General features: G+C 39.9%; 5 protein-coding genes and 1 long non-coding RNA gene across 8 annotated transcripts in view; 1 reads left to right on the top strand and 5 right to left on the bottom strand.

The window, feature by feature from the left end:
* The window catches only part of LOC107835837 (uncharacterized), a 19976-nt gene extending 6665 nt beyond the window's left edge, over positions 1–13311 (top strand). The window contains exons 2-3 of the long non-coding RNA XR_001661671.1: positions 3423–3428; positions 13300–13311. This is a non-coding gene — a long non-coding RNA (uncharacterized LOC107835837). The remainder of the gene's footprint in view (positions 1–3422; positions 3429–13299) is intronic.
* LOC103135651 (gap junction alpha-3 protein-like) lies at positions 1467–4562 on the bottom strand. Its single transcript, XM_007548489.2, has 2 exons — positions 4139–4562; positions 1467–3452 (listed from the first exon to the last, which is right to left on the bottom strand). Exon 2 carries the CDS (start codon positions 3435–3437, stop codon positions 2352–2354), a length of 1086 nt encoding a protein of 361 aa, XP_007548551.1. The 5' UTR covers positions 3438–3452; positions 4139–4562; the 3' UTR covers positions 1467–2351.
* LOC103135650 (gap junction beta-1 protein-like) lies at positions 4780–8338 on the bottom strand. Of its 2 annotated transcripts, none has more exons than XM_007548486.2 (2): positions 8196–8338; positions 4780–7440 (listed from the first exon to the last, which is right to left on the bottom strand). In XM_007548486.2, exon 2 carries the CDS (start codon positions 7424–7426, stop codon positions 6599–6601), a length of 828 nt encoding a protein of 275 aa, XP_007548548.1. In that variant the 5' UTR covers positions 7427–7440; positions 8196–8338; the 3' UTR covers positions 4780–6598. The 2 variants fall into 2 exon arrangements, with proteins under 2 accessions (XP_007548548.1, XP_007548549.1); XM_007548487.2 differs by lacking the exon at positions 8196–8338 and adding an exon at positions 7656–8168.
* LOC103135649 (uncharacterized) overlaps positions 9178–25494 on the bottom strand; it is a 26747-nt gene continuing 10430 nt past the window's right edge. Inside the window, exons 3-10 of one of the 2 annotated variants that reach the window (XM_016669635.1) lie at positions 15643–16075; positions 14435–14567; positions 13289–14327; positions 12939–13069; positions 12666–12814; positions 12293–12447; positions 10459–10544; positions 9178–10368 (exon numbers count right to left, since the gene is read on the bottom strand). In XM_016669635.1, the coding sequence (XP_016525121.1) occupies positions 10286–10368; positions 10459–10544; positions 12293–12447; positions 12666–12814; positions 12939–13069; positions 13289–14327; positions 14435–14567; positions 15643–15783 (1917 nt within the window). In that variant the 5' untranslated portion in view covers positions 15784–16075 and the 3' untranslated portion in view covers positions 9178–10285. Of the gene's footprint in view, positions 10369–10458; positions 10545–12292; positions 12448–12665; positions 12815–12938; positions 13070–13288; positions 14328–14434; positions 14568–15642; positions 16643–25494 lie in introns of those variants that run through there. The other variant, XM_007548485.2, reaches the window with a different exon arrangement.
* LOC103135648 (leucine-rich repeat-containing protein 32-like) lies at positions 18744–22435 on the bottom strand. The gene is made up of 2 exons (XM_007548484.2): positions 22107–22435; positions 18744–22004 (listed from the first exon to the last, which is right to left on the bottom strand). Exons 1-2 carry the CDS (start codon positions 22194–22196, stop codon positions 20136–20138), a joined length of 1959 nt encoding a protein of 652 aa, XP_007548546.1. The 5' UTR covers positions 22197–22435; the 3' UTR covers positions 18744–20135.
* LOC103135647 (tumor necrosis factor ligand superfamily member 13B-like) overlaps positions 22513–25494 on the bottom strand; it is a 5018-nt gene continuing 2036 nt past the window's right edge. The window contains exon 6 of the mRNA XM_007548483.2: positions 22513–23628. Within this exon, the coding sequence (XP_007548545.2) occupies positions 23513–23628 (116 nt within the window). The 3' untranslated portion in view covers positions 22513–23512. The remainder of the gene's footprint in view (positions 23629–25494) is intronic.

Here is a 25494-nt window from a genome sequence, read left to right as displayed (position 1 = left end):
CCCGGATAAGCGGAAGAAAATGGATGGATGGATGGATGGATGGATGGATGGATGGATGGATGGATGGATGGATGGATGGATGGATGGATGGATGGTGTCATTTTTCTGTGTAAAACTGACTTTCATTTTTCATCTTCATTTCAAAAGTAGATATTGTCGAATATTTTATTTCCTTTGCTGATTTATGGTGTTTTATATTGCAAATAACACTCCTGAGTATTCAAATGTTATATTTTACTGACTTGCCCCCTCCCAGCTGTCTGGCACCCCAACAAACATAAGTAAAGCCCTCAAGCCTGGTCAGAATTTGAAATGTATGTGAAAACACTGGGAAAACCATGATTTATGAGAGGCATGACTCTTGGTTTTAATATTTCAGACAAAAAAAGATAACCTGATTTGTTTTCCCGCTGACAGAGCCAAAACCGAAAGGAATTCATGATCGGTCTAAAGAAACCAGAGTGGTTCATCGTCCTGGACATGCAGTTTGAATGTTTTCCTGGAGGTGTGTGCATTCTTCTGTGCTCTGTCTGCAGAACAGCACAAATCTTTAAACATGATGTGTTTTTTTCGTGCATGGCCGTGTCAGTTTTGAAACAGTGATATATAGATGACCCATACTGCACTTGACGGGTTCTTATTTCAAATGGATTAAATAAAACATTGCAGGCCGAAGAAACAATATCTGTTTTTCTACACTCATTTACACTACCTTTCAAAGTAATATTACTCTTTACACATTTTAATATTTAAATTTATTGATTTTTTTAAATTATCTTTTTATGACAGACGAGCAAAACTTGCAACAAAAATGTAAGGTAGAAGGAAAATGACATAGTTTAGTATGCTTTACAATAAAAAATCTGAAGTGATAGAGACAAATCTAACGTTCTTCAGGTTCTTTGCGAAATAGCTCAGGCTCAGATTGAATTGAAAGTGTTCAATAACAGAAAATTTCAAGAATTACCTCAGATTCCTTATTGAGTTTAGACCTGGGTCATTGTTCCTTGATCTGTAGTTTGTAGGTCTGCAGTTTGTTCACTCATCTATTCCACTGAATCCTTCCTAGAAGAAGATTAAATTACGCAGAGGGGAAGTATCGGTTGGTAGTGAAGGTCGTCTGGGCAGGTGAAGGCCTGCATTAGAAAGGGAAGCTCAAGCTCAAGGTATAAAAAAATAACTTCTGTCTATAAATTGTGCCCTAACTGAGTTTTCTCTTGCCTTCATGAGCAGCCAGGGGTGAGTTAATAATGTAATAAAATGCAATGAATTTTGTGGCTGTAATCTAATGGAATGTTAAAAAGTTTATTTTATTTTTATTTTTTGCGAGGCACTGTAAAAGTCAGGATGAGCAATCATGAGGTAATGTAAAGTACACAAAATAACAGCTGCCACGGTCATTTTCCAATGTAATCACTTCCCCTTTTTCTCGATTTGGAGCCGGAACACAAACGAACCGCCGGCGGTGCAAATTTAAGACAGGTTTATTTTGAGCGGTTAAACAAACACGGTCGTCACCAAGTGCTTTACAGGAAACAAATACACATACAAACAAGAATCGACCCCACCACCCCCACACAAAAATAAAATAAAATAAAATGTGTTCACAATTATCTACTTCATGGCTGTCAAAATAAAATACAAAAACAAAAGAGGCAGCACAAATCTGGGAACTCATGACACCAGTCCAACTTTTTCTGGAATCAGAGACAGCCAATCCGCCCGTTCAATGAGCTGTCATGTATTGCACAATTCTTTGCTTCAAGTCAGAGCAAGTGAACTTGATTGTGACCTCAAAACAGGCAAAGGAAGCTAAACTTAACTCTTCACCCTATCTTATTTCATTCACTGAAGTCAAGCCAGAGCCCAAACACATTCCTGCTCTGAAGTCTGAGAACTTTCTGAACTTCAAGGAAAGAAAGAAAAAAAACAAAACAAAATTAAACCTGATGAAACCATGTAATTTAATGCAGAAAGAGTCATACCATACAACCCAACTCAATAATCACCAATACAAATCAATTTTTCATCATAATGCATTTGTGTAATCTGTGTTCCACAAACAAATGTGATTTGGGATAAGATAAAAAGAAAAAACTATTAAGTTTCACAAAATATGAATTTAATGGCAGCAAAGCAGAAAGCTGATCTGAAAAAGGTAACCCACGTGTGTTGAGTGTACAAATACACTGGCCTCTACTCTTAAATGTACCCCACGCCCAAAGTTGGAATGAGTCAAACCTGAGTCGTCTTGTGTGAGAGGGTGAGTTCAGCATATACAGCAGCTTTCCTGACAATGTAAGATTCCCCTCACAACTGTTTTAAGACCCTTCCAAGAAACATATCCCTCCTCATATCTTCAGGTCGTCTATTCTAGTCCGGCTGCTGCTGTGCTTGCCGCCATGACCGGACCTAGTTTGCGTAGGAGACCCGGGGGCTGATGCTGATCCCTTTTTTCCCTTCGCGTCACATTCCTCTGGCTTGCTGCTGCTCCTCTCCACCGCCAAATTGTCCTTATTCTGCTTGTAGGCAGCCTTGCTGTGGTAAGGGTGGAAGGACGAGTCTGTTCCCTCAGACAGGGGAGTGAGGTTGTAGCTTGGTACCGGAGGGTAAGACGGCTGGACTTGGCTGTGCTCTCGGAAGTAGTCATCGTAGCTTGGTACCAGAGGCACAGGAGTCTCCCTGTGGCCCTTGGAAATGCTCCACAGGTTCTGTTGACCCCTCCTGAAGGTGATGCCCTGGCGGCACTTGGTGAACCCCAGGTGGTAGATCTCTATGAGGTTCAGGAACAATGAAACACTGGCCACACCAAGCATGAAGATGATGAAGATTGTTTTCTCTGTAGGACGGGATATGTAGCAGTTGACCACATTAGGACAAGGTGGTCTGTCACACGTATACATGGGTTTCAGCTCAAAACCGTACAAGAGATACTGGGCTACGATGAAGCCAACCTCAAACAGTGTCTTGAAGATCACGTTGAAGACGTACGTGCGCAAGAGCTCCCCCTGAATCCGCACCCGTCCCTTCTCGTCCCTCACGAGAGCTTTCTTGTGATGAGCATCCACAAAGGGAGCTTGTTTGTCAACTAGCTGTTGCCTCTCTTTGTCTTTCTCCTTCTGCTTCTCCTCCATCCTCACCAGGTGTAGAATGTGTCCCAGGTAGATGAGGGTGGGTGTCGACACGAAGATGATCTGCAGCACCCAAAAGCGGACGTGGGAGATTGGGAAGGTGATGTCGTAGCACACGTTCTCGCAACCGGGCTGCTTGGTGTCGCAGGTGAACCCCGACTGCTCGTCGCCCCACACCTTCTCGGTGGCGGCGCTGAGGATGAGGATGCGGAAGATGAACAGGACAGTGAGCCAGACCTTTCCGACCACACTGGAGTGCTCCTGGGCTTTTTCCAGAAGCTTCCCCAGCAGGTTCCAGTCTCCCATGGCTGTGTCAGGTCACTAAGATAGAAATGAAGAGTTTAGAGTATGTTTTCTTGTCCTAAATGACCATGAACCGTCTAAAAAGTTACAGGAAACTTAAAACAGATAGGCAAACGAGCCGAGGGTTCAGCGACTGAGCAACGTGTGGCCTCATCCAAGTGGATGCAGACAGGATTATATTTACTTTAGGAGAGTATATATTTGGTGGGTGCAGACAGGAGCAAGGCAGGTTTCAGGCATGATTCTGCATGTCCTGGCCTTCATGACCTCAAGCCATGGCAACATGATCCCCTCAAGAAGGTGAAATCAAACACTGGCCAGATGTGTTGGAGGTCCAAACCGGAGACATTTGAGTGATGCTGCTACTGTCGGCTTCTGATAAAAGCTGTGCTATAAATGTTTTCCATCTCAGATAGATTTAATGTTCAGCAGAATGATGCTACTGTGAATTGAACTTATGTCTTGGGAGTCACTGCAAAGACAGCTTTTAAATACTTTAACAATTACAGGTAGAGCTGTTTGTTAAAAACAAAAATGAATATCAGTCCTGCTTACTTCAAGGTAACAAAACAGAAACTCAAATAATTGATGCCGATTAAAGGTTAGAAAGAGCTCGTCCTGAAATGACTGAAAAACTGGTCATAAATCTACAACTGTTGACTGTAAACATAAAAGGTCACAAACACTCAAATGAAACAACTCACATTTACTGGTGAAAACCACTTTGTGAACTCAAAACATCTCATGGAGTGAAGCTTTTCACGTCCCGAAGGGTCCATGGAGCCGTCATGTTCTGCAGACAGGCCTCGGTGTGGCGCCTGATCCGAGGGCCCTCAACCAATGCCCTTGAATGGACAGGAAAAACGAAGTCTGTCTAGCGATATGCTTCGTTCCACGCTGAAAAAAACCCATCCGACTCAGTCGTCCATCTTCAAAGCCTGCTAACAGAAATCAGGACCCAGGCTGCGGCCCAGGGGTCTTCCACGGACACCTAGCGCATTGGAAGCCCTCTTAACCATGTCCAGCTCGCTCTTCCACGTCACCCCCTCCCTTCTGAGGTTAAATTTGGCACAGTGGACTCTCTCTAATGTAAACTTCTGAAGACCTTCTTTCTCAGCTGTTGCACTGAGTGACAGGGAAGCGAGCCAATGATGTTTGTCCGTTATGCCTGTCTAGCCAAAAGAGCTCCTGGGGACTAAATATAGCACAGGGGCCTATCTCCTATCACGGAGGGTGGGTGGGTGACATGGCTGGGAGATGAGCAGCCTGTGGTATCCTTGTGTTACAGCCTGAGGGAAAAAAGCCAGCTATTGGTTGTAAAATGACATGACAACAAGTCAATTGATCAGGTAGTTTGTTTCTTTATTACACAGTGCGTAATAACCCAACATACTGCGTGAAGGGTTTTTACCTGGGTGTGAACCGGTGCGTTTATGCATGTAAACAAACATGCATTTGAGAGCATAAAAATGTGTTGAGTCAACAACAACGTGAAAACAATGTTGGTGTCTTTTGACATGAAATTGTCAGACCTCGACTGACGCAAAGTAAGCAATACACAGATGCACGTTCTAATCAGGATCTGCTGAAAAGCTGGTCAACGTCAAACATTTACTCGAGTCAAGAAGAAAGCAACACCCACCTCAGGAAATGCTAAATTTGATTAAGTTTAATTTTATTTACAAGTAATTTTTAAACATTAGTATAACTAAACTTTGACGTTTTCAGTTTGTTTGGTCATAAGAGAAATTAAATAAATTGTTGTTCGTTGATAATAATTTTTACTTAGAAGTTGAAATTTCCAGTTCAAATGTTGAATATTTAACAGAGCAGAACTACTTCAACTTACCCTTCTAGTTGAAGTTAGCCTGGTTGCTGCACACATTATTGAGCAGATCCCATTAGTTTATGACCTGCAACATGGTCAAGTAAGGTTTCAAGAGCAAAAAATCATTGCTATTGTATTTATTAACCCTATATCACAGATTGTTTATTTTACCTCACAAATAATTAATACTAACACACTAAGCCGACTGCAAATAAGGAGTTTTCTTAGATGAATATTTACAGAACAGCAGCATAACAACTAAGGGTGACCCAGAGGGGGGTGGAGAACTAAAACATTAAAAGTAATGTTCTAATTTTTATGAATAAATCCTGTGTTTAATTAAAAGCATTTTGTCAAAATGTGGTTTATTTATATGACATGTTCATTTTACAGGCCATTTTCGAGCTTTTTATATCATATTTTTTTTGTTATACGAGTCTGACCGAGACTACACCCCACTTGAATTTTTAGCAATAATTAGTTGTTTCTTTTTTAAACACAATCTAAGGTATGCAGCTGCTTCTACACAAAGTTAGACATTTTCATTGAGAGTAAACAGCCTTGTCTCCGAACACTTGCACCAGATTATATAAAGGCATCAATAAATATTACAAATAAAAGCATATTTCCTCATCTGGCTTATGATTGCTCTAGTGATGTTCATCCTTATTTAGAACTTTTTAGTTGTAGTTTTGTAACCTTACAAGTGTCAAAAAAAAAAAGTAAAATATTACAGAGTCTGCTGTACTATACCCTCATGTGCAAACTGATCGAGGACTGGCTTTCAAAGTGATACATTTACAATGTAAATGTTCCACAGCATCTACTTTTTACCAGATTTTTGTGTTCTGGAAGAAGTCCCTCTATTTCACAGCTCATATATACACAACTATGCTGGCAGTAAACTGGAAGCTTTGAGAGCCTGGACCAACTGCACCTGCAAGAGCCCATCAAATGCATCCTGCTTATAATGCTCCGTCATGCAACAAATATGCAGCCGTGAACGAAACAAATTCTTATGGTTTTCTTAAATCAGTCAGGTTTCCCACAGTGTCAACTCGTGTGGGAACAAGTGAGAGACACAGAGCGCCACAACCTAACGCATTGTGGTGTCGGATTTGTAAGAAATCATTGCTACGTCTTAATATGCTGGAGATGATTTAGGCAAGAAAAAGCATCACAGTTAAGTGAATATAAAAAAGAAACAAGTAAATGATTTTATTATGCATATATATATATGTATATATAAACAGTAAAATAAAGAAATATACAGTTAAGGTGTCGTTAATGCAGAAAATACCATATTACAGGCATGATTTATTAGTTTCACGAAGCTTCAGAAGGCAGAACACCTCTCGCCCTTTTCGGTCGGACTCTTTTTGGTCACAGTTAGCTTCGACTTGAGCGAATGATCTGCTATCAGCTGATTGATTTCATTTTGTCTGTATGAAGACAACCTTTGAGTTATCCAAGCTGCTTTGGCCTCGTCCTCGGGGCGATTCATGCACCGTTTGCAGGCCCTCGCAATGAGGTAAACCACCTCGGCCAGGTTGAGCAGCACGCACACTCCGGACACGGTCAGCATGAACACTGTGAATATCGTCTTTTCTGTTGGTCTGGAGACGAAGCAGTCCACCGTGTTGGGGCAAGGGTACGAGTCACATTTCACCAGTCGCACCATTTTAAAGTCAGGATAGATCAAGTAGAAGACGTAGAGGAACGCCACCTCAAAGATGAGTCTGAAGACGATGCTGATCATGTATGTCCACCAAAGAGCTCCTGTGATCTCAAACTTCTGGTTCTTGATGTGCTCCAGCTCCTTGGGGCTGCCGCGGCCCGACTTTTTCAGGGCCTTCTTGTCGACATGTCGCCTGTGGGCCACATGCATGGCTACCAGCAGCGCCGGGGTGGACACCAGGATGAGCTGGAGAGCCCACAGCCGGATGTGTGAGATTGGGAAGAACTGGTCGTAGCAGACGCTGTTGCAGCCGGGCTGCTGGGTGTTGCAGGTGAAGCCGGACTTCTCATCGCCCCAAACACTCTCGGCGGCAACCACCAGCACCAGGATGCGGAAGATGAAGATGACGGAGAGCCAAATGCGTCCGATGCCGGTGGAATGCCTGTTTACACCGCTGATCACGGCATAAAAGGTTCCCCAGTTCATCTTCGACTCCAGGTCTGCAGAAAGGTCAAGGTAGAGTAGTTATTTAATTACACTGCAAATAAAAGGAATGCAATCAATTCTTTAAAAGCCCCTCAAGAAAAATAAAACAAAACAAAAGACAAACTAAGTCTTTCCAGCACACTGCCAGTAGTTGGTCTCCTAACCACCCTCCTTCTCTGACAATCTTGATTAAATCAAACTGCTGCAAGAATCCAGTATTCAGCCTTACCAGGCTCATCCGGCTGTGCAAGCGGCGTAAGCAGCACCGGGGCCAAAGATGACCATCCTGAGGCTTGACAGGAACATCAAGCTGGACTCGTCGGACACAGCTGACAAGAAATGCCAAAGTGGCCCTGCCGGCTCTATAAAAGCAGGGGCGATGGCCTAACACAAAGCACCATCACAAGACGCAAGAAATCGAAGCCAATTGCAAAACTTTTGCTGAGTCACGTGGCTTGCTGACCCCATATTAATACTGTACTCCAAAACTCGCCAACCACTCATTCACAGACAGACAGACTGACAGAAGGACAGCTGTAATTCCTCCAAGGAGCCAGAAAGCCATTGTCTAACGGCAAAAATACCACAAAAAATACGATAATTTCCTTTCAAACAATACGAAGAATATGCCACACAAATACTTCTCCTGAATGATCTGTTAGGATACTTTCTAGTTGGATGTTAGGAGCACATCAGCTACATCGAATCCTTTCTCCATTCTCAATTGATGTTAGTCCATACAAAATTAAAACCAGAGTGTGTATTTTACCTTCAGCTGTGGTGGTACACAAAAATGTGTACAAAATGGGAAGAAAATTAATAAAATATTTTGTTTTTCAGCAAGCCAAAAGGCTGGAATGAAAACACAGTGCGTTTGGAAAATGCAAATCATCCCTCCGCCACTAGCCGCTGCCCTGCACCGTAGCAGTCATATGCTCTTATATAAACTATTTACATACAATGGTGGCCTTTATCAGGCTGCAACAAGACTCTTTAGAATTCAGATCAAACGCCTCGATTTCCGCCCACCCCGGGGCAAAAGAAGGAATCTGTGTGGACACAAAAGGCCTCAGCTTCGCCACATTATTTATTGTGCTTGGCGGTTCAGTGACGTGAAGGAAGCTTTTGACCTGGGCCACTGCTGCGGAGAGTCAGGTTGGCAGTTTACAAAAAGCATGACTGTTCAGATAATCGATGGATAAATAATGTGATGATCCTCTCAACTGTTCCAGCACATTCCTTTTAATGCGTTACACAGTTCAGTGCCATTCCTGAATTGTTTTCAAAACATCCTGGCAGAAACCCTGGCCTGACTCTTAGCCCGCTTAAATTATAACAAATTATCAGTAATTTACAACAGCACAGTTTGTGCAGTCTATGAAAGAGTCTCTGCTGCACATGAATTGAAAGTGAAACGAGATGAATCACTCGCTGCTCGGGCTCTTAAACCCACCTGGAAACTTTTATGGCTCCACGAAGCGATTCCTTACAGTTGGTTCTCGTAAGTCAAGAAGAAAAAAATAAAATTAAATTAACGATTCAGAGGAACAAACTGAACTCCAGCGGGAAAACAATGCCCGTTTGTCATCTCGCATACATTCAAATAATCTACAGCAGTACACTGTGCCATTTCTGCGTCACTTCTGACAGGGCAAGTGGGAGGGTGTGCGTGGAGAAGCCGATTCTTTGAATGAACTCGGAAAAACTCATTTGCATTCAATCCACTGACGGGAGACGAGAAGCACAAACGGTGCCAATGATAGTAACTTTATTTCAAAAGCAGGAACACACATGGAAATCGACATGCAATTGGACATGAAACCAATGTGGCTTTTTGATCTTAAGCAGGGAACTTTGAAATGAATTTAAGAAATAAAACTAATCTGATGTACAGACAAGTCAAGTAGAATTTTATAATACAGAGAATCCAGGTGCACCATCAGTTCAGACACTCTCCAGGGGGACTTCTTAATCATGCACCTTATGTCCCTCCTTAAACCTAAATATCACATATGTTTTTGTTTTTTTTTTACACAAAATCTCAGTCTGTGAGAATATGAGTTACATACATTAAAAACTTTAAAGGAGCAGCAAAAAGAATAGAACAAGATGCTGAGGGAAGAAATCGGGTCGTTTTATGTAGGTCAGTGTTTCTCTGTGGAGGTAGCAATACAGTACAGTAGTGCTGGTCTGGCTTTTAATGGCACTTGGATATAATTGTAAAGCAAAAACTATTAGCACGTTTAAGTACAAACCTATCAATTATAATGTAGCGAACCAATTTATGCTATTTTCTAGAGACTTCTGAAGTTGAAACTTCATAAAGGTCCAGTTCCAAGTCTGAAACCCAGCTGGGTTTGCTGGTCGATTTGTTTATTGAGGAGGCTAACTGACAGTAGCAATATACGCTTAAAGTAAATTTTCACATACTTTCACAGTGTTCACTGAAATTCGTTGTAAACAAAACAAAAAAAATGTAAATAAAAACAAAATACTCAATTTAAAGGCAAACTTGCAAAGAATGTAGTTCTACAGTAAGTCCAGTCAAAAAAAAAAAAGTGAAGTTTCTACTCAGAATTATTTAAAATAAAAATATATATTAATTCAATCACTGCAGTTTGTATAAAAATTACACACATAATGAACACTCGCGATGCACAGATCAAAAACTGAACCCAGAGTGAGTTCTCCAAGTTAAAAGGCTTTTGAAACCCATTTTGAATCCACTGTATATATTCACACACTGCAAATCAATCAATACTTCAGAGCTACAGATTGCGTACATTAAAAGCTTCTTTCACTACATGGCAAACGTTCTCACACCAGCTTACAATCTCCTTCAGTGTCGGCTCACACGGTTCATTTTTTATTTTGAGAGTAGCATGAGATGAGATATTTTTCCCATTCAGATTCTTGTTCCTTCATTTTACGTTGAATAGCACCTGCACACAAAAATCAAAAAGGTGACAAAAATAAGAATTGTAAGCAATGCGAGCAACACAACTGGGAGGAGATTCACTTGCTCTACTTACTCTTTTTCAGAAGACAATTGTTCTTCACTTTGCTGTGCCTCGCATGTCCATTTTGGGCTAATCTCAAAGACAGAGATGCACCCCTCCTAAAAAACACAGACTTGCTGGCGTTTTCACATATTTACAGTGACTTGCATAAATATCACTTTGCAACAAGAAAATGAAACATATTCAGTAGATTTTTTTTTATGTGACTGATCAACAGAGCAATGCGCAAGTAATATTTTAAAATTCTAAAAATCTGATAAAAGTGTTATGCATTTGTATGCAGTGTGAATCCTTTGTAAAAACCACTTTCATGCTGTTAGTTCCAACTCATTTAAGTGGCGTCTCTACCTGCTTCGGAAAAAAAAACAAGGCGAATTCTGTCCATTTTTCTCAAGTTAAACTCAACCTGACTGGACAGATCATCGGTGATGATTCAGATTCTTAACTGGATTTAGTTCTGGGCATTAATTAGGCTTTTCTAACATGTCGGTGCTGCGATCGAAACCACGGCACTATAAAGTGCATTTGTATGACTTTTCTGAGATCTCCCTACGGTAATTATCAATGGTGTATGATGACATCATGGAGCCGTGTACTATGTTTGGGGATTCCTGGTTCAGTACATTGACTGTTTCACTGTAACGCTGCATTACCATTTCCTTTTCTTTTTTTTTGCTTGTGCATGATTTAGCAGATCTTATGGTGCAACACTGTTGAGAACGAGAGTCTCAATCGAGATCTTATGGTGCAACACCTATACATTTATAATTTATATTAATATGCCTGTTCAGTTCCATTTTCTTATTTTCATTATTTCAGTATTTTTTTTTTACTTAAGTCAATAGTTTATTCATACCAAGCCACTGTTCAACTTTATTTACTCATTTCTGATGTTATTCTCATTTAACTCTACACTAGTCACTACACAGAAAACAAAATATTGGTATCATTTGCAAGTAATATAAATTTCAGTCTCTTTGAGAGTGTTTTGGATGTCGTTTTCACCCATTTGTGCTAATTAACTGTTGTTGTTTTTTTTTGGTAACTTAGTGCCATGTTCAGTCCGACCACTGATGCAATACCATGTAAATCGGGAACTATCAACCGTATAAATACTTTAAGTTCATAAGTATACATACTGCTTTTTTTTTTTTTTAATTGTAGCGTTTTGAGATTTCTTTAACCAATACCAATAACGCTGGAAATGTGGATATTTTTCTGATACAGCTTTGATTTTCAAGAAAAAACGTTTCTCAATTAATCATCTAATCTACCTGTAAAGATTCTCTTCTTGGAGAACTGAGATAAAGAAACAGGCCAGTAATTTGGAAATGTCCACTACCTGCTTTATTAAGGGGTATTACTATTTTCATGTTAAGGTTTTATTTAGCCAATTATACACCTTTGTGCTTTATGCACTTCTTTGTGTTGGTATAACACATAAAAAATGCCCCAGAAAACACAAGTTTGTGTTTATAACATGGCCAAAGGAAAAATGTGAAGGACCATGACTACTTTTGAAGGCACTGTACACAGCCACTATACGTTCCAGATGACTTGGACTTACCTTGTAATTTAATCCACCACTTCTATCTGGCTCCCCAATTTAAAACCACTACTTTATCCCCCTAATGACAAACTGATGGCATTTAATAATAATAATCAATTTAATTTGCACCACACTTTTCATTATCAAAAATCTCAAAGTGCTACACAGTACAACTAAAATCATAGATAAAATCAGCATCATAAAAATCATGTGGAGGTAGAATAGGCTTGCTTAAATAGAAAAGAATTAGGGCACTTCCCTTATTCTCTAATTAATGAGTGGTTTATCATAAAGTACCTCATAGCTCCAAGTTTGCCCTTTTCCAGGAACAGCTCAACTGTAACCGTGGGCCCCTGTGGATACAGTCTGGCATACAGCATCCTGTCATGTACTATTGCTTTGAACCAACCCACCGCCTCCTCAGTCCAGTCTGTGCCATTAATGGGCATCACCTGAAGGGGAGGAAGCAGAATAAGTACCGTGAGCTGAGTGAATTTCCTTCATTATGAGGCAACAGATAAAGCTGTGACTAAGTAAAGGACATAATTAGCCTTTGTTACAGAGCTGTTGGTTAACTTTTCCCATGAATACAGACATTAGTTCCAGAAAGTGATGTAGCTGGGTGAACCCCAAGAGAAAGCTGCTGGGTTTGGAGTATTGGACCACTCACATCTGCCATAGAGACCTGCAGAGCCTGAAGTGGAAGCACCGCCATTTCTGGGGAGAGCTGCTTAATATTGCAGAGTGACACACAGGAGCTGTCACCGTAGTCCAACCTGTTCACCTCCACGTTTATGGATGACTTCTTCCCAGTCCCATCTATAGCATCCAAGACAGAACAGGTTAGTCTGAAATTCCCAAGAGGTGACAGTCTGTCTGAGTGACACTGCTACCATCTAGAGGCAAGTCTTTGTAAAACCACTTCACATTCAACTAGACTCACTGCTGCTCACTCCAGAAATCCCAGCCACCTGAGCCCTGAACCACTGCTCGCTTTGCGGAGACCAGTAGACGACCTGAGCTCCGATGTCTGGGATGCAGTTCTGCTCGGCGTATAACTGACCGACTTTAAGGCTGCAAACCAAAAACAAGACACAATTACATGAGGAAGAGCACGCCAAGAATGAAAAACGATAAGGTGAAAGTGTATTTAATGTGTAAACATGACGTACCATACCATACCAACTTTATTTATAAAGCACTTTAAAACAACCACAGCTGATACAAAGTGCTGTACATCAAAACACAACATAACAATATAAGTTGTGACTTATGACTGAACAAATGACTTACTCTGTAAAAAGAGCCTCCAGTTTCCTATGGGAGTCTGCATGCTGAATGTAGAAGTGGCTGGGGCTGACAACATGAGACACCACCACTTCGGTCTCTTCAAACTTCCGGATCTCAAATTCGGGAATGTTTACAATATTAGTTGCCAGGCGACCTGGATGATCCGAGTCATTTTTTTCGAGTCGGGTTTGTGTGTGCTGCGGGGTTTGGGGTTTTAATTCTATACCGATGCTAGAATTCTCCACCTGAGCAAGTGCTTGTTGCCATTTCTCAGTATCCAAAGCAGTGCTATGAACAGATTCCTCCAGCAAGACCTCTGTGAAGATGTCTCCTATGTCCCACAATTCAGTTTCCGTGGCAATGACGCAACTGTAGATCAAAGATCCGCAGGAATGGACTCTTTTCACTTGGAAAACCGGAGCCTGGTTAACGTTTGCGTGCAACGTTTTAGGACCCCGCTCGTCTACAGAGTCGTCTGTCACAACATGTCTGAATTGATAGCCTTTTGTTTTGACGGTAGGCGACGACCGCAGGAGAGACCCTGAATTGTTTGCCTTGTATTTGCTTTTAGTCTGCTCCAAACAAGTGACCTTGAGTGAACCCTTGGTTTTAGCTTTCTCTTTGAGAAAGCGCAGCAGTTGGGAGGAAGTTTGCTTTTGGTGCAGCACCTCGACGTCATCGCCATGACCCCAGATTACTTGAGACTTCAGGTTGCACTGAGACTTCTCTGAGAATGCGTCTTGGATAGGAGGTAGTAGGACTTCTGACTTCCCCTCACTCACCACGTTGCTCTGAATAATGGCAGCTGGGATGTGCATGGAGACTTCTTTGTTTTTATCTTCAGACGCGGCCTTTTCCTTTTCCGGCTTTAAACGGGAGGAGCTTGGAGTCAGAGGAACGTTGACCAAGTCTGATGACTTGCCACCATCTTGCTGCCTTAAAGAGCGCAGGGAATCGAGGGAAACTTTAAACTGCTGATGGGACAGAACGGCTTTGAGTGGCTGAAAGTAGTTGAAGCTCACCCTATCAAATGATTGGTAGTCTGTGAACATAGAGGAAACAAGAAAAGATTGTATTCTTCAAAGCCTGAAAGGATTTCCTTCACTTCAACCTTCAAAAGAACTGAATGATTTGATTTATTTGACTTACCAGCTTTGTGATTCTTTAACAAAGCCAAGAGCTTCCAAATTTCATTGCACTTTCTGTGCAGAGCCTTTATGACATCTTTGAACCAAAGGTTTGGGATAGATGAGTTGAGGACACCATGTGCATCTTCATAGGCCTGGTGGATAGGACACAGTGGTTTATCAGAGGGGGAAGAAAAAGGCAATAGGTTTGTCTTATGAGCTGAAAAGAAGAAACATAAAAGATTAAAAAAAGTTCTGGGAATTAACTGATACTGTTAGGAAAACACTGAGCACCAGTCATAAATCGTATCAAAACAAACAGACCTAAAGCAAAAAAAAAAAAAAAGTGGAAAACAAAGTGCACCCTTTCAACTCAGCTGCTCATAAATCTCTCCATCTTGGATCAAACTAAGAAGCAAGTGTGGATTAATTTGTTTGCTGGGATCTTTTTTTAGTTTAAAGGGTTCCATCACACTGAAGGAAGACCATAACTTGTCTGGGTTTGTGTATATTTTGCAGCAGAAATGGGAAATACCAGTGACATTGGCTGGCCTTGAAGGCACAAAATAAAAATATTGCCAGATGTTAATTTTATGTTCTTAGTAACTGATCAAAAAAACATGTAGTCTTTCAAATTTCTTCTAGAAATATTCCAAAAAAAGTTAACATTTGCCAAATTATTTAGCTGTTCTACTTGTATTAAATGAGAAAGACCATATTTAAATACATTTTCTATTTAGATGGCTCCCCACATCTCTACAGGAGATGGAGGCATTTTTGTACTTCTGGGTTTTTTTTCTTTCATACAAGGACGAGGTGATACAGCAATAATTTAATATCCCAACTTTTACAGTACAATCTCTGTCATGATTTTAATCACAACAAAAATAAAAAACCTACACTGATGATTTTTTTCTAATTTTCCCACCTAAAAAGAATGAAAAGGTCTGTATTTTTCATCCGAAATACACATCAACTATGAGAAAATTAAAATAAATAAATAAATCCAGAAAATCACATTGTATTTAAACAATTATTAATTTTGTTAAGGGAAGTTTTTTTAAGTACCATTATCTATGTTGTATTTATTTGATTAATCTGTCCCCATTCTGACTTCAATAGTTTTCTTAAAGCATTAACATAGCCGACAACATTAAGTACAATTGTTTAGCTAACACCAAGGTGATTTGTGAGTGTCGCGGCTCTTTTCATCCCTGTAGTTAACAATACCTGGTTAGTGAAGTCCCGAAGTTCTTCCTCCAGCTTATTTCGAGCCTTTTCCAGCAAGTACAGTTTGTAGGTTAACTGCGCTTTCTGGGTGATTCTGGACGTGTGCGGTTCCTGGTAGACGGCAATCTGCTGGGTAGCCATGCTGATCCTGCCTCTTTTCTTCGTTATTTTCCTACGTGTGCGCACAGAGGTTCAACTAGCTGTTACGTTCTTTCCTTGAGTAATTTGCCAAATTAGAACAAAAATATTGTTCCGAGTGTAAAACTACAATTTCCTCCGTGGTGCGAACTGTTACCACACCACAGTAGTCCCTCTGAATGTCTGCCGGTTGACCACGCTGGTTTGTCGCTCATTTCCCTAAAGTAATCCTCCTCTCAGTTGTCAGCAGCAGCCGTTGGTTTTTGGCCGGATAACTCGGTGTTTGCCATGATGCCTGCTGGTGTCCACTCTCTGTCTTGAGGAGTTTTAGTTCCACTTAAACCACGAGCAACAAAGTTCGGAGTGCTGTTGGTTTTTCTGACGAGTTTTGATGGACCAAGTTTGTGACGAGTAATCCAGAAGGATTTTTACGAAGGCTTGTGGCTCCGGAAGTGTTTGGTGGACGAGGCTCGCAAGGTGGCTGTACCACGTGACTGACTCAGAACGCGGTTGGTTTGACCTTGCAACTTAAAACATGATATGGCGGCATGTTTTGCATGTCGTCATTTAAAACGTGACATATGTGCAATATAGAAACAAGAAAACACATTGAAGTCTGCGATTATTATTATTTGTTAAAATGACCTGCTAAGTCAGATAATTAGTTACAGTTTTATTTATAAGATCTATTTTGAAATTAAAGTACATTTTTCTTTTCTGAGTGTTACTGGGCCTGAGCAACTATATAGTCCAGAGAACGCTGTTGTTTTGTATTCTGGTCATTTGTAACTCATCCTGGAAGTAGCTTGAAAAGACAATAGGAGAGGTGAGCTGAATCTGCCTAGTAGGGCTTTCTTCTTCCATCCCTCCTTAAAAATGTATCTGCTGAGATTGGCTAAAGCGGTGACCTCCCGAGCCACTCTCACCCCACCAGGATGCAGAGTGTTCCTGTCAGTTGCTCTGCATTTGCCATACCAAGATGTAATGCAGCCTGTCAGGTTGCTCTCAGCGGTGCCCTGGATAAAGGTGGTGATAAATGGAGGACTTATCCCTTGCTTCAGCCCTCCGAGGGAGCCCTTCCTCACTCTAGTGAGTGTTCAGCCTTATGAAGCATATCATCCCAGCCCCTCCACGCCTATATCTGAAGCTTTCTCCTCACGAGGCTTTCAACCCAGTCCGAGACACCTTCTTACTGAATCTCTGTCATGTGTGAAACGACGCCAATGAAATGGGGAGTTGGAAGTTGATTCACCACTAACACAAAAACATATGGCTTCACAAGGCCATATTTTTCGCGCTGATAAGATGGAGCCAATGTGTGAAAAGGGCTTAGGTCAGTGTTGCATTTATCTCTGGCATTTTGTGTGTAGACTTTCTCCACTCACCTGCTTGGATTCTCTCAGAAGCGTACAAATACAAATACAAAAAAAAAAAGTAAATAAAATGTGAAGGATTTCATTAATAAAGTGTTTACTGGATAAATAAGTTGCAGATTTGTATTGACATTTTTTTTCTGCAATAAGCAGTTTAGTTGTGATTCTAGGTTTCACTTGCTTGCTCTCATGTGCTACTAAAAAAGCTGCAGCATTTCTAAATGCCATGCTACTACAACCACCAAGAAGAATGAATGTAATTTACCACTTGCATTCCTTTGGTTTCACACCTAACATGCACTCCGCATTGTATTCTCGGAGTCCTCTTTGCTCAAACTTGTCAAGCTGCTACTTGATCTAGAAAACTTGTGGGGTGGGGCTGTTATGTGGCTCAAGACCTGAGTGATAAGCACTCTGGCTATTCTGATGCTCCTGCTGGAGTCAGTGACTCAGCACTAGAGGTAGATAAAATTCAAAGGGCACAAAAAAGAAAAAAGTTATATTGGTGATTTACACCATTTGAAAGGACAGTGTTAGCAGGGGAAGAGGTGAAGACAAAATGTCCTGCAACACTAGTAAACTCCATTGTTTATGCTTCGGTAGTATATAATTAAAGTTGAATAATGGGCTCTTAGTTGAGTAAATATGATACGGTTCAAGTGACAATGACAAATTCCGGTAACACCCAAGTGATTCACAAAAGTAGGCACACCCCTGTTAAAATGGCAGGTTTTGAATGATGGAAAAAAAAATAAGACCACAATAAATAATTTATCTTAAATTATTGATTAAAGCTCTGTTAATCTGACACAAATCCTGCACTATTAAAGTGAAAAGAAAAAGCCTTTTCTTTGGAGAAAGACCCAAAGAAAATAAGTTGCTTAAGATTACTGACATAATTACTTTGTTTAAGCACCTTTTGGTTTACTTCTAGTAGGACATTTTCTTTGAAAGGGCTCTGCCAGGCCAGCATGCCAGATCTTGACTTGGCAAAATCTGCCTTCTCTGGAAACTAATAATGTTTTCCAGTTCCAGCGAGGACACCTTTCGACACGTCTGTCCACATTACCACAAAGATTTATTTATGGTCAGTTTAGTACTGGACTCTACTTTGTTCTAAAGCTTTAGTTTTCTTCACAGAAAGAGCCATTTTTATGTTGACTTGGATGTATATTTAAAATCAATGTGATGATGGACAATAAAGTTCCTCTTCACGTTGTTGAGCTTAATCTGATGGATATTTGACAATGTTCATCTTTCTTGACATAAAAAAAAAAAAAAAAGTTTCACATAATCCAAGAACATGAAACTGTGCCCATTAGGTTTCAGAACAGGTTTTGTATTCTTTTGAGGAGGTTCTTCTTTTTCCTGGTTGATACCTTTAGACTATGATTCGTCTGATTCTTTGCAACCTTTGTTAAAGCTTTAAAATTCCAGCCAAGAAAAAGTCAGGAGAACACCACTAGCACAGCTGAATTTTATTTATGCTAATTCAATTATCTAAAAATAATATGTGTGAACACAAGATGAATGAATGCTATAAATTCATTAAATAGTGCTTCAACCGAATATGCTTAAGTGTGTGCAAAGTTATGCAAGCAGGTCTTTACATTTTCCAAGCTAACAGATTTCCTTTATTCTTGTTTTGGCTTAAGTGTACAGGACATAAGTCATATAAAAGGTGGAAACTATTTTTTAAAGTAATTTATTATGTTGTATTTATTTTAGTGCACAAAAGCTTTGCGTTTTAACACAAGTGTTCTTTTTTTTTTAACCCTACTGTATTTTATGGTTCACAGGAAGAACATCTGCTGGGCTAAAAAAAACAAAAACAACAAAATAGAAGCTGAAATTCACAGAAAGGGAAACTGATCCACTTCCAACTTCGTATGATTTATCTGTAGGTATTAAAGCAGAAGATTCAGACTCTTAAATAAAGACTGCCAACATATTGTGGTAATTAAGTATAGCATATTTATTAAGTGCAGCAAGACTGATGCAGAATGACATCTTCCAGGGTTAAATCCACGTCTGTTACAAAACTCAGATTGATGTTTGATGTTTGAAGAGAACCGTATATCATTTTCTCAAGGATTCATGCTGAGAGTGTTACTGTTATTTTCCTTTTGATGATTCTTGCTTGGATTTCTCCGTTCTTTATTCTGGGAATCTTGTGGAAGGCTTCATATCCAAAGTATTTCAGCTCAAGCTGCAGTTTGATATGCTAACAAATGTTTCACAAAGTTCGGGCAGCGGATCTGTCCCTCTGTAGTCAATACAACTTGGGAGCCTTGGTGTTGATTCAAATCACAACTTTTGCACTGAGTTTGTGATGTGAAGTGACATGTTTTGTAAAGATGTGCAGAAAGCTTCACATGTGCCAACTTATACAGGAAATTTTGCTTCCTTTAGGTCAAAAGAAGACAATTGTTTTCGCAGACACTTTTCTGAGTCAAGCAAAGTGAAACTCCCAGGAGTTATCAGGAAAGCTGATCTGTTGTCCAGTTTGCCTTTGAGTGTTGATTGCCGACTTTAACCGTAAAGTTCTGGCCAGAGGTTAACATGCACTCATCAAAGACATTACTGTCATTTTAAACTTTGATTAAAACTAAAAACCATACCTACTTATATAAGCAACAACAAACAATTTCAGGGATTTTTTTTTACAACATTTAAGTGTTTTGCACATGGGCAATCAGGATAAAAGCAACAATCAAAAAGTATTTAAAAGTTGATCAGTTATTGGTTAAAGCTCCACAAATCACCCATTATCAAACAGACTATACGTTCTGTACAAACATAGATTTTTGTTGTTGTTGACACTATGGATTCAAGAACGTCAAGAACAAATTATCTCAAACCACCCAGGTCTTGTTTTTTGAACGCGATTGCAATTTTATGTTCCATCATCATTCCACGTGGTAAAAAGAGCAGCATTTAAACATTTAGCTGGAGCTTTACACGGTGCAGACTTTGTAAATATCACACCACAGAAGATCCTGGAGTGCAACAAAGCTTCCTGCCAAAAAAAATGAGCACTAATGAAAATACAGTCACAAATAACAATGTTATGACCATTCCTCCAAAATGAACTCCCTGCCCATCTCTTTCAAAGGAACAGTAAAACAAAGGACTTTTTAGGTATTCTGACATCGTCAAGTTCCTCTCTTGCGTAAAGCATTCGGCCTGGCTAATGTCAGGCAGCTCAACCCTCATGTCATTCAAGACTGTCAACCATCTGCTGTCACAGCAGTTGAAACGGTTGCCGCTAATATACACTGTAGTCAGATTTGTGGATACAACCTCAACCAAAGAATAGTTTAGAGTCGTAAAGTCATTGTTTCTCACATCGATTACTTTAAGAGGAGAGCACCCTAAGCTGCTAGGCGTTGCATTAAGTTTGTTGTTTGATATGTTGATCTCAGTCAGTGCAGGCATGCAGGGTAAAGACAGACCTGAGCTGTTTATGTTTATCCCACTGACTATCAGGGACTGTAAAGTCGTTTGCACACCTTCCAGTGCCATCTCATGTATCAGCATGTGGAGGTTTCTGGCAAGATTTAAGGAAACGAGTGAGGTCCCCTGAAAGGCGTTTGGCGGAAGTATTTTTATGTTATTTTCTCCAAGATTGAGGTGTTTAAGAGTCTTCAGCTTCCCAAACGCAGTGCAGAAATGATCAAAATCTATTCGATCTTTTGGCAAAGACCCACTCAACATGCCACACGGTTGCAATGAATTGTCTTGTAGATTCAGTGTTTCGATTTGTGTGAGCGCCTTGAGGAAGAGCAGGGGCAGATGGGTCAGGCCGTTGCCCTGCAAGTCGAGGTGCTTTAAGGAATGGAAAATTATCTGACGAACTTGCCTCGGGTCACTATAATTTCTAACATCCCAGTTTATGTTTTGCAAACAGTTGTGGCTAAAATTGAGCGTTTCTAAAGAGTTAAGCAAGCTCAACGTTTCAAGAGGAAAAGAGGCAAAGCGATTAAAGCTCAGGTCAATGTAAACCAGCGGCATCAGCCTCCAGTTTGCATGAAAATAATTCTTTTGAAGTGTCGTCTCATTTACAGCGTCCTGATAAAGAGAGTTTACTTCAGTTACCATCACAGCCTCCGAATCCAGAGCACCAAGCAAATTGTTCTGCAAATGCAGATACTTTAGTCGGTTCATTTTTGGTAGAACTGGGAAGTATAACAGCTTGTTGTGACTGAGGTCAAGAACTTCAAGACTGTACAACACAGCATCCTCTGGAGTAACAAAGAACTCCACTGAATTTCTGCTCAGATTCAGATATTTCACCTGGTGCAACGTAAAATCACAGATAAATGCAAGATTGTTTCTCGCCAAGTTGAGAGATTCTAATCGGCTTAGTGGTTCAAACGTCTGCGGTGCTATTTCTGATATCAGATTATCCTCAATAATTAGACTCCTTATACTTCTGCTCTCTCCAAACAGGCTGGGCGACAGTTTTATTAAAACATTACCAGTCATGTTAAGTTGATCAAGGGAAGACTTGTTTCTCAGCAATAGCTCAGCAGCGCCATTGCTCAAGCCGTTCATTGATATATCCAAGCTCCTGAGTCCGCCGAGGGATCTGAGAGCTTTGCTGTTGCTGCCAAGGCTGACGCTCAGTCGATTCCTGGACAAATTCAAATGTTCAAGCCGGGCCAGGTTTCCAAAAGCCGCCTCGGAGATAAGGTCCATCTGGTTGCCGCTCAGGTCAAGCTCCTCCAAGCACGGCAGAGCAAACGCATGTAACTGTGTGATGAAGTTATCTGACAGGTCGAGCCTTCGGAGCCTTACATCCAGATCCAAGGGGACAGAGGAGAGGTTCTGATTGTTCCAGGACTGATTCTTGAAATGAAATGAACATTAATCATGGTTAAAATAAACTACACATCCCAAGACTACTCGGGCCTAAACGGACCTCTTTTAAGAATTTGCCGTTGAGCCTACCTTTGAAGCATGATGAGTCCCTCCAGGTCCGTAAAAGCCGTGGGTAATTGACCAAAGAAGTACGAGATTAGAGAACGTATGTCTAATCATTGTGTCTGCTCTGCTGTACTGTATCCCTGCTGTGTTCAGAGCTCATACACACCACCTCTTATAGCCCATGCTTCACAAAAAAAGCAACAGAGTAAACAGCTGTGGACAATAGATACAGACAACGTGGTTTCTATTTTTAGACAGAGGCTACTGATTATCTGTCTCTTTTTATGAAGCAAACAGATCTCCTTTAATTTAGAATATATAAATGGATTTCCAGCACATATGCTCATATTTTTTGTTTTAGTTTCTTGCAAGTTAGGGAAAACAAAAAGAGCTGTAAAAAGGTTAACAATTACGACACCTGCATAGGCTTGAATTATTTAGGCATTTTTAATTGATTAAAGACATTGTAGCACTTACATTGCCTTGTGCAGCTTCATTTCAACCAAGCAAAGCCTTTACAAAGTGATATAAATTTATACATCTGTTTGTTCCTGCCAAAGTCTGAGGAAAGCGGAAATCAGTCCTAAAATAGAGGAGAGGAACAAATAAACAGACAACGCGTTGGTGGAGCAGGAGGGACCGGCGAGGTATAAAGAGACACTTTAAAATAGACTGATGAAAGATCCTGGCGGGACAAAAAAAAAAGAGCAGCAGCAGACAACCACACAGGGGGAAAAAGTTTTAAAATATACATTTTTAAGGATAAAGAATTCAAATTAGGTTTTCTTTTATGCTGAAGTTTTTTTTAACTTATCCAGGAGGTTTGTGTTTCTGTGGGGTATAATTATAACTTCACAAAGGCTCATTTCTTTAAGCCACATTTATTGTGCCGCAACACACAGCGAGCACAAAGGTGAGGGAGGTGAAACAAAAACTCTCTAAAACATTCCTACTGTTAAGTGTGAAGGATCTGTTGTAGCCTAATGTGTTTCTTGAAATACAGATGGCAAAGCTATCTCAAATTTATGTCAACATCAACACAGAAATTGTTGATTGGACACAAATCAACAATCCCCCATTCCTCCCAGTTAATCTGTGGGTAACTAGTGGGGAGAGCTGAGAGAAGACTCAGGATTGGGTGATCAAAAATGGTCAAAAATCCATCTTTCTGCATACGCTCCAACCTCGTGCAACGTTATATACAAATAATTGAAACATTCATTTGATTTGGTTAAAAAAAAATCCTTCTTAATGTCAGTTTTATTTTCCCAATATTATAAATGTGCTCAAATTAAATGTCCAGCTTTGTGTGCATATCTTTAACAGCTGTTTTCCTTTTGCTGATAGTTGTTTATCTGCATCCTTTCACACAGCCCTGTGGCAGTTTCCCCACTTCCTGCAGTAACGCCGTTCATTTATGTGGACTTGTTTCAGTTTAGCTGTACGACACCAAAAAAGGTCGAGTCAGCCTCCAGAGAGATCAGAGCCGGCGGTCGAAAAGGGATCAGCATTTCCAGTTCATCACCCTGAAGCAAGTGCACGGTGCCTGGAACAAAGAAACGTGAGGTTGTCTACAGGTTCAAACTGAAATGCTTTTTTTATTCTTTATACGTTTTCCCATTTTTTCTGTATTTTTCTTTTACAGACAAAATATAACTTGATGAACAACTTATCATTATCCTTGAACTAGTCTGGATAGGCTTTCAACAACTTTAAAGGGGTGGTATTGTGTATTTTCTGGGCACAGTAGCTTTTTAAGTAACTATTACTTTCAGTTGTTATGAAAATGCTCTGTATCTAAAAACTGGTGCTCTTTCTGAAACTCCTTCTTCAGGAAGTCACCACAACAGTGCTCCCCTATCAACCCTTTAACAAATTTTCACCTGCTATTAACTGAGAAGTATGAGCTCAGTTCCACCAGCTGTTTGCTAATAGATGCTGGCTAGTCTGAAGGAGCTCCGAGACAGAGTTCGGTCCACCCAGGCGTTTTGCACAGCTCAGTGGTTGCCACTGGAGATTAAAGAATTTCTCAAACATGCATAAAAGAATAAAGGCAACACTCCAAGTATATTTTAATAAGGAAATAACATTCTAACATTATGTAAAGCTAAAAAACATAAACTTTACATAATAGTGTGCGTTTAGTAATTTAGGGGCTTATTGAGGCTGCTTTTTGTCAATAAAGAAATTTGTATCGTTTGATTAGACACGTACCTAAAACCAGATAATCATACTTAAAAATGATAAAAAATTATAATGATCTACGTTATATTTTTGCTTAACATACACATTTATTACATGGTTTATTTTGAGAGTAAATTGAAATTTCACAACTTCCGCTCAACGGCGGCGTGAAAAATGGCTCTAGAACTACTTCTGAATACTTTCAAAGTTGTACCTTTAACTTTGCAAATGGCTGTGATTCCTGCTATTTTATCCACATATATCATGTTGCGGTTGGCCTGACACAAACTGAGTAGAACACAGTTCAAAGAAGAGTGTATATGTATTTCGACACGCATTAAATCATTTAGCGAAAACATCTGCCCATAAGAGTAATTGTTATGGTTCCTCACTCTTATGTGTAACTATTTAAATATGTGGGTCGGTGCTGAAAGACGAGCTGACTTATACAAGAGCAGAGGTGCAGGTTTAAAAAATAGGAACCTTTTTTTTAGGTAAAAGCTTTTTTTTCTTCTCCTGTTTGATAGCTACACTGACTGTGGAAGGTAATTTTCTGTAATCATAGCATGCTCTCATCTCATCCTTCTTGCTTAGACGTCCTGCTGGTTAGAATTAAAATCAATGATACCTAAAATCAAATTCCTAATAGTAAAACTTAAAGTAAAACAAAGTTTCTAAATCTAAAATTGTGTTTGGAAATACAAAGATTACTGTGTCTACAAATGCTAAACATTTATAGTTATTTCAGTCCAGTATTCATAATTTTTTTTCCGGGTCAAAAGGAATCTCTTAGATATCCAGCAGGAGTTTTTAATTATCCCACAACATTTTACATATTTCAACCATTATTATTCTCCTCAGGACAAATTAGTCAACAAATGACTTTTGTCCAAACTCATGTGGGTGCTCACAGCTCCACATAGCCATAATTGGATAAGTCATTTAATTAGCATTGTGGGTATTTGACATAATACTTTTCAGATATCTAAAGTCTTTTTTACTATTCACTTAATTTCACCTGGAATAAGACTAAAACGACCTCCCAACTTGTTCCTTTTTCTAACTAAAATGTTGCTTGTGGTATTCAGAATAACTTGCAGGTTCACATTCCTTACAATTACAAGTTATGGGGAGTTTATTTTTTATTTTTTAAAGTACTTTCAACAACCACATTAACTTTTCATGTGGGCTATCCAAAATAACTCATGATCAGAACAACAGTAAGTCA

The sequence above is a fragment of the Poecilia formosa genome, unplaced genomic scaffold, assembly GCF_000485575.1.
Source record: "Poecilia formosa unplaced genomic scaffold, Poecilia_formosa-5.1.2 Scaffold26, whole genome shotgun sequence".
In the NCBI taxonomy this organism is placed as follows: Eukaryota; Metazoa; Chordata; class Actinopteri; order Cyprinodontiformes; family Poeciliidae; genus Poecilia; species Poecilia formosa.
This window is presented reverse-complemented; position numbering and strand designations above follow the sequence as displayed.

Excerpts from the sequence above, each read along its gene's own strand:
- LOC103135651 (XM_007548489.2), bottom strand. The coding sequence starts at position 3,437 with ATGGGAGACTGGAACCTGCTGGGGAAGCTTCTGGAAAAAGCCCAGGAG.
- LOC103135650 (XM_007548486.2), bottom strand. The coding sequence starts at position 7,426 with ATGAACTGGGGAACCTTTTATGCCGTGATCAGCGGTGTAAACAGGCAT.
- LOC103135648 (XM_007548484.2), bottom strand. The coding sequence starts at position 22,196 with ATGATTAGACATACGTTCTCTAATCTCGTACTTCTTTGGTCAATTACC. Across the intron at positions 22,005-22,106 it reads GGACTCATCATGCTTCAAAG|AATCAGTCCTGGAACAATCA; the intron begins GTAGGCTCAACG and ends TTTCATTTCAAG.